This window comes from Triturus cristatus, chromosome 6 (genome assembly GCF_964204655.1).
Source record: "Triturus cristatus chromosome 6, aTriCri1.1, whole genome shotgun sequence".
Lineage (NCBI taxonomy): Eukaryota > Metazoa > Chordata > Amphibia > Caudata > Salamandridae > Triturus > Triturus cristatus.
Genome location: NC_140589.1, coordinates 1666735319 through 1666756197, shown reverse-complemented (window position 1 = coordinate 1666756197; position 20879 = coordinate 1666735319). Strand labels below are relative to the sequence as shown.

Genomic DNA, 20879 nt, shown 5'->3' with positions numbered 1-20879 from the left:
TGTTATACAGTCTATGCAAAGCATGTGTATCTACAGCCACACATGCCTTGAATGGATTATGTTACCCTGCAAGCATCTGTTCTTGGCATGTAGTGCTGTAGATTTACATGCACCCACCATCCTCCCAGGACTCATGTGGCCGTTACTGTTCCTTTACCTTTTCAAATGCATGGACATCTCTTTACTTACAATTACTTTACTCTCCATTCTCACCCACTTGCGGAAAAAACAATCAAACAATTGAGTCGATACCCATGCACATTATCACCTAGAGTCACTCTACCTCGTGAATTGAAAGACTTCTTCGATGGAAAAACAACTTGCACACATCCGGATCCAATACTAGATGGCGGTATTATGCAAAGAATGTGAATCTGCAGCACTGCATGCCAAGAACAGATGCTTACATGGTAAGTAATATAATCCTTAAGTGTTTTATTAAACATTTTAAAATTGCTAAATTGTAAGTCCTAAAACATATTTAGTATTCAGTGACTCTTTATCAGGAGTAAAACAAAAAGCTGTAAATACTGTGCTGAGGAAAAGACTGCAAACCCTGATTGTTTATTTGCCACAGATTTGCATCAGTAAAACGTGTGCCTCTACTTGAACTTTAGTTCTTTAATTCCAGGTGCTTTGAATGTAAAATTAGATCCTTCGAAATCTCTATCAATATTTAACCTATAATATCATTTAAAAAACACAAAATGGAAAATGTTGCTAAATTACCTTTCTTATACCAGTTTATTCTCAAGCTGGATAATTCAATATGTTTAGTGTAGTGCTAGAGAGCTTTTCAACTCCGTTACTGTTTTCAAAGCATTCTGGATCTGTAGAACCATCAGAGTTTTTGTTTTTATGCAACTGGATTTACTGGCATGTTTAACTCTGACAAGTGGGATGCTGCTAAACACCTCTAAGTCTGAAAAGTGGTTGATTGTAATTGACATACCTGACTCTTTAAAACTACCTTCATATGTAGCTCTAATAGCACATCTTTATGACTGCCACATCAGGCCTGAAAAGTTGTAGCCCGACGCTACAGCTAGCCCATGTCAATGTAAACCATTGATCTGAAAGAGACCATTAGTTATAGATTCCTTAGCCTAGAATTACCCCCAGGAGTCCGACTGGATCCGGAGAATTTTTCTATAGCAGTACCCGTGGTTGCCGGGATGAGGTTGCGGTGTCTACTTAGGCTCTGCCCCTGCGCGCTGACGTCTGTTCTTTTTTTTTTCCGGGTCAGGCACCGCAGATCCGGAGAGAGCTTGCCCCTAGTCACTTTTTGACTAAACCTTTTTTTACTTTTGTTTACGTCTTTTTTTGAGTCTATCGACTCCTGGTAGCACAAGGGATGTCACATCGTTGGACCGGCTTCAAGCCTTGTGACTCCTGTCACAAATTGATGTCCGTCACGGGTCCGCACCTCGTGTGCCTCTGGTGCGTGGAGTGCAAGCATCGTCACTTTTGGCCTTCTCCCTGTCTGTCAGCCGACGCGACACGGGACCCGGAGCGTCGTCGCTCTCCCGCTCGGTCTTCGGAGCCTGCTTCTGGGACGGCTCCGCACTTCCCTCTCTTTGCCGAAGCGTTCCACTGCCCACCTTTGACCTTTTTATAAAGGGCTTCACAGCATCTTTGGGCAGCCCGGCTCCGCTGGCGTGCCTTCGGGCCCGCGGACTTAGCTCGGGCCCTGGACCTATGATGCCGGCTGCTCCTGCCCTGGAGCCGGAGGGCCCCCGAGGATAGAGGCCTGGATCCAGATCGATGGCGGTTGACTTCACGGTACTTTCCCTGGTGCTGATTCCAGCGATGACACCCCCCGCGCCGGTTGTGCCACCAGCCGGTGCCGACCCCAGCCTCATCCAAGAGTTCGACACGGCGCCGGACCGACATTACTCGACGCCAGTACTGGAGCCGGAAAGTAAGTTTGTACCGCTGTTCATTCCTGATGTTCCCTGCCGCCTTGAGTGGCAACCAGAGGAGGGTGAGGAGGACTGGTAGTGGTCTGTAGACCCTTTGGCTGACCAGCTTGAAGAGCCGGACTGGTGAGAGAAACTAGGTGATGCCAGTGGTTTGGATACCTCCCAGACCTTGGCATGCTCTCCCCACCTAGCGTGGCTGCGGGGGAGGGATCTTCGTACTCAGTGGTGTTGCGTAGGGCGGCTGAGGCCCTACTGATCCCCCATATAGGGAATCCAAGAAGCTGGACCACCTTGGGAAGATGTTTTCTTCCGCCAGCTTCGCTCTGTGGTCTTTGAAAACTCCATGCCTCTTGGGCTGTTATACCCATACTGTGTGGGATAAAGTTTCACACGTGCTGCCACAGTGCCCGGAGGAGACCCTGGCCGGTCTCACCGATGGAGTGGCATAGGGTCGAGACGCAGCTAAGTTCACCATACGCTGTGGACTGAAAACTGCCCACTCTCTAGGCAGAATGGGGTCCAAGTCAGTAACCTTGAGGTGCTATGCCTGGTTGAGGACGTCTGGTTTCTCTGGGGGATGTCCAATCTACCCTTCTGGACCTGCCCTTTGATGGCTGTCGCCTATTCGGTGACAAGGCGGACTCAGCGCTCGAGTGCTTAAAGGATTCCAGGGCGACGGCCAGATCTTTGGGCCTCGCGGCAACCTCTTGCCCCACTCAGTCTGCCTTTCACCCCCATTCGTGGCTACGGAAGTGGTGCCCCACCAATTCCACCCAATGTAGCCAAAGGGCCACGCAAGCTACTCAGCCTATACATGTCCGAGGACGTAGGACTCAGCAACGCGGGTCTAGGGTGTAGCGTGCGGGCCAGTCCACCCGTAACCCCCCTACAGCAGCCTCTAAATCCTCCTAGTCCGACCTTTCAGGGCCACCAGAGGCCAGTGGGTGGCAGGATTCGCCATCACCTCCACCACTGACAACACATCATGTCGGACAGGTGGGTTTTGAAGATAGTCCGAAGGGGCTACTCCCTCCCCTTCGAGACTACCCCTCCCTCCATGCTACTATCCTTCTACATGTCGGAGGATCACTTGGCCCTTCTCCGCCAAGAAGTTGCACATCTCTTGGCCAAGGGAGCTGTCGAAAGGGCCCCTGTGCCAGAAGTAGGTCATGGTTGCTATCCCCACTACTTTCTGGTTCCCAAGAAGGGCAAAGGCCTGCGTCCTATCGTAGACCTCAGGGCCCTCAACCGCTTCTTCCGGAAGGAGAAGTTCAAAATGCTCACATTGGCTCAGATCCTGTCTGCCCTCGATCCTGGAGATTTTATGGTAGCGTTGAGCTTGCAGGACGCCTATTTGCACATCCCTTTCCTGCCAGCCCACAGGCGTTACCTACGGTTCACTGTAGGCCACAAGCCTTTTCAGTTTACCGTGCTCTTCTTTGGCCTTACCAGCACCCCTCGGGTGTTCACGAAAGTGATGGCGGTGGTTGCAGCTCATCTGCGCAGATCAGGGGTTCCAGTCTTCCCCTATCTTAAAGACTGGCTGTTAAAGGCGGGCTTGCCCCAGGCTGTCGTCTCCCACCTCCAGACTACGGCGGACCTCCTGTACTCGCTAGGGTTCACTATCAACGTGCCGAAGTCACACCTGATTCCCTCTCATAAGCTCCTTTTCATCGGAGCAGTTCTGGATACAGCGCAGTTTCGTGCTTATTCTCCTGAGCAGCTAGTCTGGGATTTCAGACTCTAGCCTGGATTTCGGGGAGAATGACCCTGAGTCTGCTGGGCCTCATGGCCTCCTGCATCCTGCTGGTGGATCATGCCAGATGGCATATGCGGGCTCTGCAGTAGGACCTTAAGTTCCAGTGGGCGCATCATCATGGGAATCTTTCCGATGTCATCCAGATCTCGGAGGGGACTGCACGTCAGTTGCAGTGATGGCTCACGAACCAGGATTGGGTCAGCGGCAGCTCCCTCTCCCTTCCCCAACCAGAGTTCACAGTAGTTACGGATGCCTCCCTTCTGGGATGGGCGGCCATATGGGAGAGGCGGAGATCAGAGGCCTCTGGTCTCTGGCGGAGTCCGGCTTCACATCAACCTTCTGGAGCTCCGGGCGATTCGTCTTGCACTGAAGGCATTCCTTCCCTCTGTCCGGGGAAGAGTAGTGCAGGTGTTCACGGACAACACCACCGCCATGTGGTACTGCAACAAACAGGGTGGGGTGGGGTTGTGGACCCTATGTCAAGAGGCCCTCTGCCTCTGGACATGGCTGGAACATCAAGGCAATTCCTTGGTGGTTCAACACCTGGCAGGTGCATGATGGATCACAAATGGCGTCTTCACTCGGAGGTGGTGGAAGGTCTCTTTCAACAGTGGGGAGAGTCTTGTTTAGATCTATTTGCCACCGAAGAGAACGTGCAATGTCAGCAATTCTGTGCGTTGGAATTTCCAAGGCGGCACTCGCTCATTGACGCTTGTCATCGCGAGTGGAGTTGCGGTCTGTTGTACGCCTTTCCGCCTATACCAGTTCTGCCCAGAGTGCTGAAGATCAGGCACGACTGGGCCCAACTCATTTTTCCGGATTGGGCACGAAGAGTCTGGTATCCTGAGCTGCTCAACATGGCCATCGATCCTCAGACTACCTCTTCAGGAGGATCTTCTGTCGCAGCAGCAGGGGACTGTCCTCTACCTGAAGCTGTCCAGTGTCCACCTCCTTGCGTGGAGATTGAGCGGCGGCAGTTGACGTCTTTCGACCTGCCTCCTGAAGTTTGTGACGGAATCTTGGCAGCCAGGCGTCCCTCCTCAAAGACTGTATATGCCTGCAGGTGGAACAAATTTGTGGCATGGTGCACAGCAAAGGCTGTGGATCCCCTTTCTATCCCTCTTTCTGAAGTACTCTTGTTCCTTCTCTCTTTGGCACAGCAGGGCTCTGCTCTGGGCACTATCAAGGGCTACCTTTCTGCTATCCCTGTCTTCCTTCGGCTGCCAGACCAGCCTTCTCTTTTCAAGTCCCCGGTAGTTAACCGTTTCTTGAAAGGCTTAACACATATGTTCGAGGCATATGAGCTGCAGATTATACACTGTGCATAGATCGCCATCTGGTGTTGGGCCCGGATGTTTGCAGTTTGTTTTTCCTCTTGGAAAGTCTTTGGGAGTCACGAGGTCGGTGACTCCTCCTTTGGTTCGTATTGCGCATGGGCTTCGGCTCCATCCTCAGATTGTTTTTTTTCCGCCATCGGGCTTGGATGTAATACTTCGCGCTCCGGTTCCGAACTTTTCCAGTTAAGCGATCGACGCAGAATCCTCGCTCATCGAGATCCTTCAGATAATAAATCATCTTAATCACCTTCTCTTCGGCACTTCTTCGATTCCGGTCGTCGACAGCGGCCTTCGGGCCTATTCCTGCTCCGGTCTCGGCTGATGGAAAGAACTCCCTTCAAGAAGTGCCCTCGATGTGGGTCCAAATTCCCCCACACCGATCTTCATGAGGTGTGCAACCTCTGCCTCTCCCCTGAACACGAGGCCCGAGACTGTCCCGCCTGCAAGTCTTTTCGATCTAAAAAGACTATTCGAGATCGAAGGGCCAGACGCAACATGGCGCACTCCTCGACCTCCGCTCCAGTCGACATCTTCGGGGACGACGTCGAAGCTCCGGGACAGCAGAACATCGAAGAGGACGACGACCTAGTCAGTGCTTCCGAGGCCGACGACTCAGATGGGACGACATCCCCCCGGCGCAGAGGGTCGTGAGTACTATACCCCCTCCCACACCCACGCCGATACCCAAAAAGGCTTCGGTCACACCTTCGCCTTCGGGCCTAGGTAAGACCAAGGATACTGCTTCTCACACCCCACCTTCGGGCCCAGTAAAGAAGCCTGTTAAGCCTTCCGGCAGCTCGGGCTCGAGCCAGCCTACCAGCGGTACCGAAAGACACCCTTCGGCACCGAAGAAAAAATCGGCCTCCACCTCCACACCGAGCCCAGCACCAAAGCCCTCGTTGTCGAAACCTGCCCTCCCGGTGCCGACCAAACATCACAAGGCCCTCGGCACCGACACTCCCGTGCCGAAGCCTCTTTCGGCACCGAACAAAAAAGCGGAGGTCCCGAAGAAGCACGGCTTAGACAAACTTAAAAAGCCGTCGGCCCCGAAAACCTCGGCGCCGACCGAACACCCAGTGTCGCAAGAACTTTTCACACCGGATCCTCTGCAAAAGACACTTACCAAGGATCCAAAAACTGGACATTTGACACTGTCTTCAAAAAAGAGACACTTGGACAAATCAGATCCACCTCCACCTCCAAAGAGGAAGGACACTGCTACCTCCCCTTTCAGAGTGCCTTCCCCACCTCCTCCACCTCCTCCACCCTCCCCACCTTCTCCACCCCTGCCTCATTGCTCTCCAACCTTGTCTCCAGTCGATCTAGGGGACCCTTACTATGATCCAGCAGATGTGCCACAAGACCCCACCCCTACTGGATCTCCAGACCCATGGAACGACTATAACAATCCGGACATCCCAGATGTCCCACAGGATGACCTTTACCCATCTAGGCCATCCCCACCAGAAGATTCGTTAGGCTTTCACCACCTACTACAGAGGGCGGCACATTACTACGGGGTGGAGTTACATACTGACCCAGTGGAGGAAGATTTTCTCCTAGACACCTTCGATAATGCACATAGGTCTACTGCCATTCTACCTATGTTAAAGGGAGTAATCAAACATGCACCAGAGGTTTTTAAAGACCCAGTCTGGGCCAGGGTCCTAAACCCCCTTATAGAGAAAAAATACAAAGCCGCCCCCACAGACCCATCGTACATTAAAGGCCCTGCACCATTGGATTCCTTAGTGGTATCTACAGCTAGAAAGCGTTCAAATTCTCAGGCGTCCGGCGAAGCACCACCACCTGACAAAGAGTCCAAGCTCCTAGACTCGTCAGGGAAGTGCACTGCGTCACAAGCCGCCAATATATGGCCTATCGCCAACAAGCAAGCGCTATTGGCCAGATACGACAGGGCGCATTATGATGAGTTAGAGACCATCATGCACCATCTCCCTGAAAAATACAGGAATAGGGCTAATTAATTGATCCAGGAGGGAAAAACAATAACTAATACCTCTATACGCTGTGCCCGTGATGCGGCAGATACAGCCTCCAGGGCCATAAACACCAGTGTCCTTCTCCGTTGCCATGCCTGGCTCAGAGTTTCAGGTTTTAAACAGAGGTACAAGCCTCTATATTGAACCACCCATTCGACCAACATCATCTATTTGGCCCAAAAGTTGATGAAGCCCTCGAAAAGATGAAAAAAGATACTGATACGGAGAAATCTATGGGAGCCCTACAGTCACACACTCCTAGGCGCTCTTTTCGCCGCTCTTCCTTTCGGGGCACGGGCAGGGGCTACTCCTCGGATAGTGCATCCACGTCCTACAAATCCCCTCCTCAATCTACCTTCACAAACGGTTATCAAAGAGGCGGATACAGAGGTAATAATAATAAAGGCAGAGGCAAGACAAATACCGCCCGCTCTGCCACACCACCTACCTAATGACTTTCCCCGCTCCCTCCAGACCATTCCACTCCGGTTGGGGGCAGGATACAACATTTCCTTCACGTCTGGGAGACAATCACCTCAGACAGATGGGTGACCCAAAGTATTCATTCAGGGTATTGCCTAGAATTAACATCGAACTCCCCAAACATTCCACCCAGGCAACGCCCAATGTCTCAAGAACATGCCACGTTACTAAAACAGGAGGTAATCGCCCTCATGCAAAAACAAGCCATAGAGCAAGTCCCCATCAATCAACAAAATTTAGGGGTCTACTCCCTGTACTTTCTGATTCCAAAGAGAGACGAGACTCTACGACCTATCCTAGATTTCAGGCCTCTAAATACTTACATACATTCAGACCATTTTCACATGGTAACCCTTCAACAGGTTCTTCCACTCCTCTCCCAGAACGACTTTCTCACCACTCTGGATTTGAAAGACGCATACTTTCACATTCCAATACACCATGCTCACAGAAAGTACCTCAGATTTGTAGTGGATGGGCAACACTACCAGTTCAAGGTGCTCCCGTTCGGGGTAACAACAGCACCAAGGGTATTCACCAAGTGCCTAGCAGTAGTGGCGGCACATCTCAGAAGACAGCACATTCACGTCTTCCCGTATCTGGACGACTGGCTAATAAAAGCCACGTCCTACGAACAATGTGTGCAACACACCGCCGCTACAATCCAACTACTTCACCAGCTAGGTTTCACGGTGAACCACCAAAAATCCCACCTGGTACCATCACACACAAAACAATACCTCGGTGCCACCATAGACACCTCAAAAGCCATAGCCTATCCCAATTCTGCCAGGATTGCAAATATACAGGCTCTGCGTCAAAAATTCATATGTCAACACTCTCTCCCAGCAAGGTTGTTTATGCAACTGATAGGGATGATGGCCTCTTGCATCTTCATAGTGCCCCATGCAAGACTCCAGATGCGTCCACTCCAAGAGTGTTTAGCGCGCCAGTGGAACCAGGCCCAGGGGCAACTGACAGATCTGGTGTTGGTAGACGGTCGCACCCATCGCTCTCTGCAGTGGTGGAACACCACAAACCTTTCCAAAGGTCGACCGTTCCTGGACCCGGTCCCACAAATAATCCTAACAGACGCATCGCTCTCCGGCTGGGGAGCTCATCTGTTACATCTCACAGTACAGGGCACATGGACGCCACAACAGAAGTTACTCCACATGAACCATCTGGAGTTACTGGCAATCTTCCTCGCCCTAAAATTCTTCCAGACGCAGATTTCAGGCAAGGCAGTCCTCATTCGCACAGACAACATGACTGCCATGTACTACATTCAAAAACAGGGGGGCACACACTCTCCACAGCTCTCTCAATTAGCACAGAGCATATGGAGATGGGCAATTCCACAAAAAATCTTTCTCCTGGCCCAACACGTCCCAGGAGTCCAAAACACCGTGGCAGATCTGCTCAGCAGACAAACGCAGCAGATCCACGAGTGGGAACTTCACCCACAGGTTCCTCACCCGTTCTTTCAGATGTGGGGGCATCCACAGATAGACCTCTTCGCCACCCACGAAAACAAAAAATGCCCAAGCTTCGCCGCCAGATACCCACACCCATTGTCCAAAGGCAATGCGATATGGATGAACTGGTCAAACAAATTTGCATACGCTTTTCCACCTCTCCCACTAATTCCATTAGTGGTGCGAAAGCTACAACAGCATTCCCTAACACTGATCCTAGTAGCTCCAACATGGGCCAGACAACCGTGGTACACCACACTGCTGGAACTCTCGGTAGTACCACACCAAAAGCTGCACCTCTCACCATGCCTCCTAACCCAGAACCATGGAGAGATCAGACACCCGGACCCAGCTCAGCTCAACCTTGCGATCTGGCTCCTGAGTTTCCTAGAATTCGGATACCTTAACCTTCCCCCTGATTGCATGAATATTATCAGGGAAGCTAGACACCCTACTACTAGGGCATGCTATGCTGCAAAGTGGAAAATATTTGTTGTTTACTGCCACAACAACACAATCAATCCTTTAAATGTGTCCATACAGCACATCATATGTTACTTGCTCCATCTACAAAGGTGTAACCTAGCATATACATCCATTCGGTTACACCTCGCAGCAATTGCTGCTTATTTACAGAACAGGCAGCACCTATCACTTTTCAGGGTGCCTGCCATCAAGGCCTTTATGGAAGGCTTCAAAAGAGTAATTCCACCCAGAGTACCACCCTCACCTGTCTGGAACTTGAATATAGTTCTCACAAGGTTAATGGGACCCCCTTTCGAACCATTACATAAATGTGAGCTGCAATTTCTCACATGGAAAACAGCTTTTCTAGTGGCCATCACTTCCCTCAGAAGGGTTAGTGAAATACAAGCACTCACTATACAGGAACCTTTTCTCCAAATGCATCAGAACAAGGTTGTACTTCCATCTAAACCAGTAGGTAGAATTACCAGTCTTTTTCTCACAACCTCAAACCGTTGCGGAAAGGGCTTTACACACACTGGATGTTAAAAGGACCTTACTTTACTACATCCAAAGAACACAACCTTTCAGGAAAACCAAACCGCTATTTGTCTCTTTCTCTCCACCACATAAAAGCAACCCTATTTCTAAATCAGGGATAGCTAGGTGGATTGTAAAATGCATACAGATTTGCTACTGTTGCCCCTAAAGCCCACTCTACAAGGAAGATAGGGGCTTCTATGCCTTTTCTAGGAAACATACCACTAGATGACATCTGCAAAGCAGCGACATGGTCAACACAGCACACTTTCACAAAACATTACTGTGTAGATGTGCAAACCAAGCAACAAGCTAGTGTGGGCCAGGCTGTACTAAAAACACTGTTCCAAACAACTGCAACGGATGCCGGTCGTCGCCGCTAGGGTTGGGTACTGCTATATAATCTATGCACAGTGTATAATCTGCAGCTCATATGCCTCGAACGGAATATGCTACTTACCAGTATGCATCTGTTCTTGGCATGTAGAGCTGCAGATCTATACACGCCCACCCGCCTCCCCGGCTACCTGTATCCGTTCCAGTTTATCTTATTTAGATACAACACACATGGGTTTCTTTACTGTTACTACTACGCTCCATCTTTCCCTGCTGGCGAAAAACATCCTGAGGATGGAGCCGAAGCCCATGCGCAATACGAACCAAGGAGGAGTCACCGACCTCGTGACTTCCAAAGACTTTCCAAGAGAAAAAACAAACTGCAAACATCTGGGCCCAACACCAGATGGCGATCTATGCACAGTGTATAGATCTGCAGCTCTACATGCCAAGAACAGATGCATACTGGTAAGTAGCATATTCCTTTCCTCCAATTCAATTCGTTATGCCTCAGTGGGACTTGAATCTTGTGCTAACTTATTTAATGTGCGCTCCCTTTGAGCCGCTTCATAACTGTCCTTTAAGTCTCTTAACTCTTAAGACTGCTTTCCTGGTAGCCATCACTTCAGCTAGAAGGGTGAGTGAGCTCCAGGCTCTTTCTTCAAAACCTGCTTTCTTGTCTGTTCATCCGGACAAGGTGGTTCTCCGGACCCGTCCAGCCTTTCTTCCTAAGGTGGTCACTGCCTTCCACATCGGGCAGACCATTACTTTGCCCACCTTCTTTCCGCCTCCTTCAAAGCAAGAAGAGAGGCTCCACCGTCTGGACCCAAAATGTGCGCTCTCCTTCTATCTGGATCACACAAAACAGTTCCATGTGGATGATCAACTTTTTGTTGGCTACGTGGGTGCAAAGAAGGGTCGGGCCGTACACAAACGCACCATTTGTTTGTGGGTCGTGTTGTCTATTAAGGCTTGTTACTCTCTGGCTAAAAAGGAGCTTCTAGTCGGGCTACGCGCTCATTCCACCAGGGCGACGGCAGCCACTACTGCCTTGGGAAGAGGAGTGCCTCTGAATGACATCTGTCAGGCGGCCACGTGGGCATCGCTGCACACGTACACCAAACACTATTGCCTGGACAGCTAAGTCCAGAAAGACAGCTTCTTTGGCTGTTCTGTTCTCCATGACTTTCTGGTGTGATCTTGGTTCGCACACCCACCAACGGGGTTGGTATTGCTGGGGTATCTATTCTAAGATAAGGAATCTATAACTAACGTGTTTCTCTCAGATGCACAAGTTACTTACCTACGGTAACGATATAGCTGTAAGAAACATTAGTTAGTTATAGATTCCTTTGCCCCACCCATCCTCCCCGTTCTGCGAACTGATTTCTAGGGTTAAGGATATCCTTTCAGGGCCCTAGTTTTGTGCACCAATGGTCAGTGTCTTACATGGCTCTGCGTTTCTGGTGCGGAAAGTCTTGTACAGAACTGACGTCAAAGCGCGAGGGCGGCATCTAAGTACTTGCTGCGACCTCATCCCGGTGACCACGACGACAAACGTGGAACCGACCGACGCCACCTTCCGATGCGCAGAGGTACTGCTGACGAAAAATCTTTCCAGATCCAATCTGAAGCCTGGGGGTAATTCTAAGGTAAGGCATCTATACCTAACTGTTTCCTACAGATATATTGTTACAGAAGGTAAGTAACTTGTGCGTCTAGGTGAGAAGTGATGAGGGCATGGATTACCGTCCTTCTACAGTTAAAAGGGAGGAAGTGGAGGAATTTCCTCAGAGTTCGAAGCTTCCCAAAACAGGAGGAGGAGACTTCCCTAATCTGAGATTTACAAGAGAGCTCGTTGTCGAATCTGAACCCCCCCAGATTTTTCACCTAGTCCACAGGCTCTGGGTTTAGGCTGCCCACAGCACTGAAACCTCGCTGGTGGAGGTTGTCGACAACATAAGACTTGCCCAGCACAACGGGCAGTCAGTCATGCTTGTCCTACTAGATCTGTTGCCTGCCTTTGATACCCTCTCACATTATTTTAGAACTATGGCTGTGGGAGATGGGAGTTGGGGATACAGCCCTAGACTAGCTTAGAAACGACCTAATAGATCGAACTTCCACCGTACAAGTGGGCTCCCTGGTCTCCTGTAGTCGGTTGGTGGATAAGGGAGTCCCTCAGGGATCCATTTTAAGTCCCATGCTCTTTAATCTCAACGTGGCACCCCTGGCCAAAGTCATCAGATTTTATGGGTTCGATATAGTGCCATACGCCTGAAGATACTCTGCTACTGATCACCCTTGATCCTAATCCAACTGACACTAGACTCTGATTAACCCCAGATCAGTTGACTGGGGGTGAGTGCTTGCAGTGTTCAACACTCCGTCCATCATTTCCTTTGGTTTTTGCTTTGTTCGCCATAAGTTGGCAGGGTATGCTCAGACGTGAGTCCCTTGCTCACTTTGCCACTGGATTCAAGCAAGCCTGGCTGAAGACGGCTGAAATGCCACAAACCGGTCCTAGGAAGCTTGTTTCCGGTCCAGGGAAGACATGGCTTGGCAGTTCGGGCTGGACTGTTCCCATGAGGCACAGGGTCAGACTGATTTGCATATGGCCATGTCTGAACTGGGGTGGCAGAGTGGGCTAAAGAACGGTGATGGATTAAACCCAGATCAGTTGACTGGGGGTGAGTGCTTGCAATGATCAACACTCAGTCCATCATTTCCTTTGGTTTTTGCTTTGTTCGCCATTAGTTGGCAGGGTATGCTCAGACGTGAGTCCCTTGCTCACTTTGCCACTGGATTCAAGCAAGCCTGGCTGAAGACGGCTGAAATGCCAGAAACCGGTCCTAGGAAGCTTGTTTCCGGTCCAGGGAAGACCTGGCTTGGCAGTTCGGGCTGGACTGTTCCCATGAGGCACAGGGTCAGACTGATTTGCATATGGCCATGTCTGAACTGAGGTGGCAGAGTGGGCTAAAAACGGTGATGGATTAAACCCAGATCAGTTGACTGGGGGTGAGTGCTTGCAATGTTCAACACTCTGTCCATCATTTCCTTTGGTTTTTGCTTTGTTCGCCATAAGTTGGCAGGGTATGCTCAGACGTGAGTCCCTTGCTCACTTTGCCACAGGATTCAAGCAAGCCTGGCTGAAGACGGCTGAAATGCCAGAAACCGGTCCTAGGAAGCTTGTTTCCGGTCCAGGGAAGAGATGGCTTGGCAGTTCGGGCTGGATTGTTCCCATGAGGCACAGGGTCAGACTGATTTGCATATGGCCATGTCTGAACTGGGGTGGCAGAGTGGGCTAAAGAACGGTGATGGATTAAACCCAGATCAGTTGACTGGGGGTGAGTGCTTGCAATCTTCAACACTCCGTCCATCATTTCCTTTGGTTTTTGCTTTGTTCGCCATCAGTTGGCAGGGTATGCTCAGACGTGAGTCCCTTGCTCACTTTGCCACTGGATTCAAGCAAGCCTGGCTGAAGACGGCTGAAATGCCAGAAACCGGTCCTAGGAAGCTTGCTTCCGGTCCAGGGAAGACATGGCTTGGCAGTTCGGGCAGGACTGTTCCCATGAGGCACAGAGTCAGACTGATTTGCATATGGCCATGTCTGAACTGGGTGGCAGAGTGGGCTAAAGAACGGTGATGGATTAAACCCAGATCAGTTGACTGGGGGTGAGTGCTTGCAATGTTCAACACTCCGTCCATCATTTCCTTTGGTTTTTGCTTTGTTCGCCATAAGTTGGCAGGGTATGCTCAGACGTGAGTCCCTTGCTCACTTTGCCACTGGATTCAAGCAAGCCTGGCTGAAGACGGCTGAAATGCCAGGAACCGGTCCTAGGAAGCTTGTTTCCGGTCCAGGGAAGACATGGCTTGGCAGTTCGGGCTTGAATGTTCCCATGAGGCACAGGGTCAGACTGATTTGCATATGGCCATGTCTGAACTGGGGTGGTAGAGGGGGCTAAAGAACGGTGATGGATTAAACCCAGATCAGTTGACTGGGGGTGAGTGCTTGCAATGTTCAACACTCCGTCCATCATTTCCTTAGGTTTTTGCTCGGATTTAAGAACTGCATGATCCACATTAATAACTGGATGCCATCCAACCACCTCCAACTCAGTGCCAGTAAGACAGAGGTCCTGCTTTTCCGTAAAGCACATGAATTCTGGTCGAACGATTGGTGGCCTCAGGGCCTTGGCCCTTGTCTATCTCCCAAACCCATGGTACGTAACCTTGGAGTAAAGATCGACAATAAGCTGTACATGAAAGACCACGTAAACCATATAATGAGTACTTGCTATAGACTAACGCGTAGTTTACATAAGAACTTTCAATGGACTCCAGTAGAATCCATGAAACCGCTTGTCCAGGGCCTAATTATAAGATGGCTCGACTACGGAAATTCCCTGATGGTTTCCTTGAATGAAGAGCTTTACACCAGACTCCAAGTCTTGCAGAATACAGCTGCCAGACTGGTGCTAAACCTTCCATCTCGGTCCCCTTCTGCACCCAGTCTGAAAGCACTTCATTGGCTTCCCATCAGGAAATGAATCCGTTTCAAGGTTATAAGTCTGGTACACAAGACCATGTATGGAAACAGTCCTAGCTACCTGGCCAGAAAACTCAATTGGTACCTACCTAATAGGACTCTTAGGTCAGGAACTACATTTCCTCTTACTCCCCCTCAGGATTTGCACCACCAGGAATGGCGGTAGATCCTTTTCTCATTTGGCTCCTGCTTTTTGGAATGAACTCCCACTGCAGCCTCGCATGCTTACGGGCCATAAACCGCTCCGTAGGAGGCTTAAAACATGGCTTTTTTTAGCCCTTTTCCCCTTCTGTCAGCTGTCTTTCTTGCCTTTACTGGAGTTCCCCAACACTGAGACCCCCGGGTGATATGTGCACTCAATAAATCATTCTGACTTATGAAACAGTTTATGTTCTGTTTATCCATTTAATAAAGCAGAGCGAATCACAACCGAAGGTGTATCCCAGCACTCGACCTTCTCATAAGCTGCATCTACTCATTAAAACAGGCAGGTTTTTAACACTCTTTTAAATTGAGCGAAGTCCAAACAGCTCCGAAGGTAACCTGGAAGCAGATTCCAAGCCCTCAGTGCAGTATAGGAGAAAGCTCTGCCCCCATATCTTGAGGCATGGATACGGGGAATGGACAGAAGCGCCTTATTGCTGGATCTCAAAGTGCGAGACAGTAATAGCGTAATTTGTCCTTAAGATGCAGAGAGGACCAGCCCAGTAGAGTTTTGTGGGCAAGACAACATATCTTAAAGATCTTGTGCTTTCTGACCGGAAGCCAGAGAAGGGACTGGAGGATTGGGGCAGAACAGGAACCTGCTGGAAGGTTACAACCCAACCATGCAGCCGTATTTTGCACCACCTGCGGTTTAGTCTAGAGGGTGTCATTAGCTGCCATAAGCAAAGCCTTATTGTAGTCTAAAAAGCTCACTATCACCGCCTGGACCAGTGTTTTTCTAGCTGAGGCAGGAAGCCAGGGGAAAACATTTTTGAAGAGCCGCATGGTGGCGAAACATGTCCCTCTTGTGGCGGTAACATGCCTTTTCGTGGACAGTTCGTGGTCACTTTTGATACCTAAATTGTTTGCTGATTGACTAGGGCAAGAAGCAGACCCCAATTCAGAAGGCCACCAATCAGTAGACCAAAGATGTTGAGCTTTGCCAAACAGAAGACCCTCAGTCTTCTCAATATTCAGCTGGAGACAGTTCCTAGACATCCAGGCTGCAATATTCCTCAACCAGTCTTGAAAACATAGTACACTCAATGTTCTGCTCCAGAGAAATGATCAGCTGAGTATCGGCGGCATAGGAGATTACTTCGAAACCAGAGGTTTTGACAGTCCGGGCCAAAGGAGCAACATAGATATTCAACAGTGTCGGGCTCAACAATGATACCTTTGGTAAAAGGAACCAGACGAGATTTAAAAGGACCCAGAGTAATAGTTTTAGTCTGGTCTTCTAAAAAAAAAAATCAGTCAACCATTGCAGGACAGTGCCTCTGACACTGAACTAATGCAGTCTGCTGATTAGTAATGCCTGAGAGATGGTGTCAAAAGCTGTTGAAAGATTCAGCAAGACGGATACAATCTATGACTGCAGCCAGTTCAGTCTCAGTGCTATGGAATGCTCGTAATCCCAGTTGAGAGAGGTCAGGGATCGCTTGATCCTCTAAGAACTTCATAAGCTGTTTGTTCACATAGCTTTCGAACATTTTCCCCAATAAAGGGAGACGAGATATTGGACAATAGTTGGTCACTTTGAATCCGAACATGGGGCACCTCATGGTCTAGGGTTACAAAAATATTCCAGAGTAAGCTCTTGGAGAAGCAGGGCAAAACATCCGATTTGATGTATGCCTTTCCCTGGTTTTCACTAAAGCAGATGTGCTTCATCAGAGGAAGGAAATATTCATTGACCATGAATTTGGTGGCTTTGAATAATCTTCAGAGGCTTTACTACACAAATTTCCTCACAGGCCTTTAGATGGTTGAGAGAATTCTCTATGATAAGAGGTTATGTTGAAGTGGTCTGTATTTGAGTAAATGTGAGTGCGTGTTTCTATGGGATCCCAAGAGTATCAACTTTTGAACACCAGCTCTATTTGTGTCACTGGTAATTTAAACCTGATGCTGGGTTACTTAATGGTTACACCCTTTGGGCCTTTCTATAATCAAGCTTTGAAGACGGTGTTTCTCTTAGCAATATTTAAGAGTAAGTCAGCTGCAGGCACATGATTATTGGACTAGCTCTACACCTTTTTCCAAGAATATCTGGACCTTAAGGGTACTCCTATTGTTTCTGCTTAATCTTTTGACAGATTTTCCCAAGAAACACTTTGCACAGCTATCTTCTTTCTTTCTCCTTCTCCATTATTTTCATGCTATGGGAAGGGTGCATAGATTGGACCCAAAATGGATCTCAAGTGTAATATTGGAAGTATTAATGAACATACAGTATTTTATTACCCGTGAGGAATCTCCCTAACGCACTTACTTGAAGGATACCTCACTGGATTGTTGCTTGTATCAAGCAGTGTTATGAGGCAGACAACAACAATCTTTTAAAGGGCATCATATACAATACCAGGGTAAAACTCTGTGCCTTTGTAGGAGATTTGTAAACCACTTAGCCTTTATTAAAAGCATCTGTTCAGTATTCCTACCGAGATTTTGGAGATCTGTTGTACAACACGTGTTCGAATAGCTCTTCTTCTTGTGCTCTCCATGGTCCCTACATCCAAATTATTATATACTGATTGAAAAGTCTTGTGATTGAGATTGTGCAAGGAGAGTAGTATATATAGATTCTACAGGACCGCCTCATGGTCAAGAAAGGCAAGCGGCCACTGTCTGGTACAGCCCGTGATTACACGGGGAAGCGGGATCATTGTACCCGTTCTTCATGGCCAGGTTTGACTTTGTACTTTGGGGCTGGAACGTTGGGGTCTCAAGGGAACCTTGGACTTTTATTTCAAGATTTCTCCACAATATGAAATCCCTTCCCTTGCCTGACATCATAGCACTAATTTTAGCTTAACATCATGGCACCGCCAAAGGAATTTACCGGAACATTGCATATTGGGGGATGTAGTTCACATATTTCAAAGTGCAGCTGTAATCAACAAGGCGGAGCCAGCTAGCCTCCCGCCATTGGGAGGGTCGTGCATGATATAAGGGAGAGAGGAGGAGCGACCTTGAGCAGCAACCGGCATCTGAGGAAGGTGTAAACCGAAATGCATTATGCCACGCTAGCAGTCATTAAAAGGAATTCCCGAAAGTTCCCCGCTGTGTCCTTTGGTCTCTTGATGGAGGGGCCTTTTGTTGGATATATATATATATATATATATATAGATAATCTTTTTCTTTAACTATTGGTTGTGATCATACTTTATTTATTGGCAATTTGTATTCTCACCAGCCTACCTTCCCTCACATTCTCCTCAGTGTTACCCTTTAGAAATGCAGCCCCTCGGTGCACCATATATGTCTTAGGATGTCTTTGTGTGTTGCCGTGACTTAGCTGTTCACTTGGTTGTAAGGAGCAACCCTCCGTGCAATTTTAATGTGAAAATAGTTTTAGGTGTCCCAGCCAAAGCAAAAGAATGTGTAAGAAAACAGTGTTCAACGTAAAATTACTGAAGGTAAGTAACTTTGTGTTTCTTTACATCTCTGAGAATGAATAAACTGTGTTAATGAGTTCATTGAAGTGGCAAGAAAAGTATCTTGTGATCACTACTACTGTATGTTTTTGATGAACCCATCTTCTTTGAGCAGAGAAGTGTTACATGCTTGAAATAAAATATGTGCCGTATGTAATACAGAATGAATTGCATGTGGTAGGTGTGGTGTGGTTGGAGATTAGGAGTTGTATAAGATTGCTGAAAATGTGTATTTAGCAAATTGATACAATATAATTTGTTGTATAGAACATAGTCTTTGCTTTGTCACCGTGCTAGCCTACTCATTGAAGTTCACTAGTACAGGAATTGAACTTAAAAATCAGGTCAGTGTGGAATAGAGGTGAATTTCCCCCTTGTTGTTTAGAACTACCAGAAGTTGCAGAAAGATTATATGGAGGATGATCACGAGCGAGCAGTGTCGGTGTCTGCTCTATCTGTCCAACTCTTCACTGTTCCTACTCTGGTGAGTAGTTGTTGTTTTTTAACTGATAGTTGGCACTCCTTGCCTTTTTTTGCCTTCCTCTTAATAGAACTATAAGCGAATGCAGAGTGAGTATGTGAAAGATGACGACACAGAGTTCTCAATCACTGACCTCTCGGTACAGATATACACAGTGCCTTCTCTCGTAAGTACTGAATGCCTCAAAATACAACACTTTTATGGCATTTTCTATAGGTTATGCTAGAACTCTAGATAACTGAACAATTGCAGTAATATTCTGGGTGCCTGCAGTATTTTTGGATATGTATTTCTCTGCATTAAATAGTATTTAAACTTGATGTCTAGATTCAAGTGTATGTTGCTCTTATGAAAACGTGCATGCCTGCTTTGTCTGAACAGTCCATTTAGAGTAACCTCGCATTAATAAAAATGTGGAAACGTATTCTTGTATGTTTATTGTGAAATTAGCAAAACTTTGTTCAATGAAGCTTTTAGTCCATCCAAATAAAGTATAATAGTTCAAACATTGGTTCATCTTTGAATGACTGGGATAGAGTTTTTCCCTCTATACATATTCAGAGGTTTCCGACTTACGAAACATGTTAACTTATTTGTGAATTTTATTTTGTGGTGCTTACAATTTATGTGGTGTGATATATGTATATATTTGTATATTTGCAGTCTTTGTAAGGGCAGATGGCACAAACTGAATTGTGGCAAGTTGCTTTTAGGTTATGCAAATAAATGGTACATAGTCAGGTTGATAGGATTCTCACCTTATCATGCAAGTTCGAGTAGGTGTGCAGCACAATGGGACATCTTGCCAGCTTTGTGTGTGTGTATATGCGTGAAATGGCTGAACGTCTTACATTAAAAAGATCCACCTTCAAAATGCTCTAAAAAAACATCTCAACAAATTTGTGCTTAACAAGCAAGTCTGAGAATGCTTCAAAAATGTTGTTGTTCTTCTGAATTGTTTTAACCCACTTTTGTTTAAGGTTGTTTTGTGCATGTCAGTTTCCCTGCTTTGCTTGCCCCCCCCCGTATTTATTATTTTGGGGGGGTATCCTCCTGATAGCCCAGTTTTCTCCTCCCTGGTGTCATCCTTTTTTGCCCCTCTGTTCCTTTTCTTTCTCCCTTTTGAATTTTTTAGATTTCACCCTCTGATACCCTCTTTTAGCTTATCCCAGTCATACTTTTCTTCCTTCCCCTTCCTCGTTTTTACCCACCTGTTTTTGTCTCCTTGCGGGGTGCCTGGACACGCCCTCACTGCCCTCCCATCTGATCTTTCCCCAGGTCTCCTCCATTTTACCTTTTCTCCCATTACTCCTTTTCACAAGTAAAGGCTACCAAATAGCGCAATCTGTCTGGTTGCAAAAGATCTATTCTTTTATTTTCTTATCAAGAACGTAGAGTGAGCTTGAAGCCTCTCATTTCATAACCATTGGTTGTCTTTATTGTCACTCATTTGCTTGCTTCTTATTCAATGGCTTGCCTTCCTCTTCTTGTGTTTGTCCCTGCATGTCACTATTGCCTCTTTAACATCTGTTTGATTATCTGATTTGTATCCTTCTACTACTCACTGTTGGGGAGCAACTTATTTCTTTTTTGGTTTCGGACTCTGAGAATGCATGTATTATCCAGCTCTCCCACTCCTGTGCTTCTTTCACCCTGCCTAATATCCACCACCACACTCTGTTTTGCTCTCTTGTGTGCTGCGCTCTCTCATGTTCTTTATTTTTTTAAAGCTCTTTTTATTAATTGTTTACTGTGTACATACACTTCAGTGATTAATTCAACACATTCGAGAATCACATCATGCCCCTTACATTGGATTATCAGACCAGCATACAATGCCCTCGTACATCCCTACAGTTGTCCAGAGATTCCTCACACCATT

General features: G+C 47.8%; 1 protein-coding gene across 3 annotated transcripts in view; it reads left to right on the top strand.

The window, feature by feature from the left end:
* The window catches only part of UBR2 (ubiquitin protein ligase E3 component n-recognin 2), a 1393714-nt gene that overhangs the window by 230013 nt on the left and 1142822 nt on the right, over positions 1–20879 (top strand). Inside the window, exons 11-12 of one of the 3 annotated variants that reach the window (XM_085612830.1) lie at positions 18902–19000; positions 19068–19163. In XM_085612830.1, coding sequence (XP_085468956.1) covers positions 18902–19000; positions 19068–19163 — 195 coding nt within the window. The remainder of the gene's footprint in view (positions 1–18901; positions 19001–19067; positions 19164–20879) is intronic. The other 2 variants (XM_085612829.1, XM_085612828.1) reach the window with 2 other exon arrangements.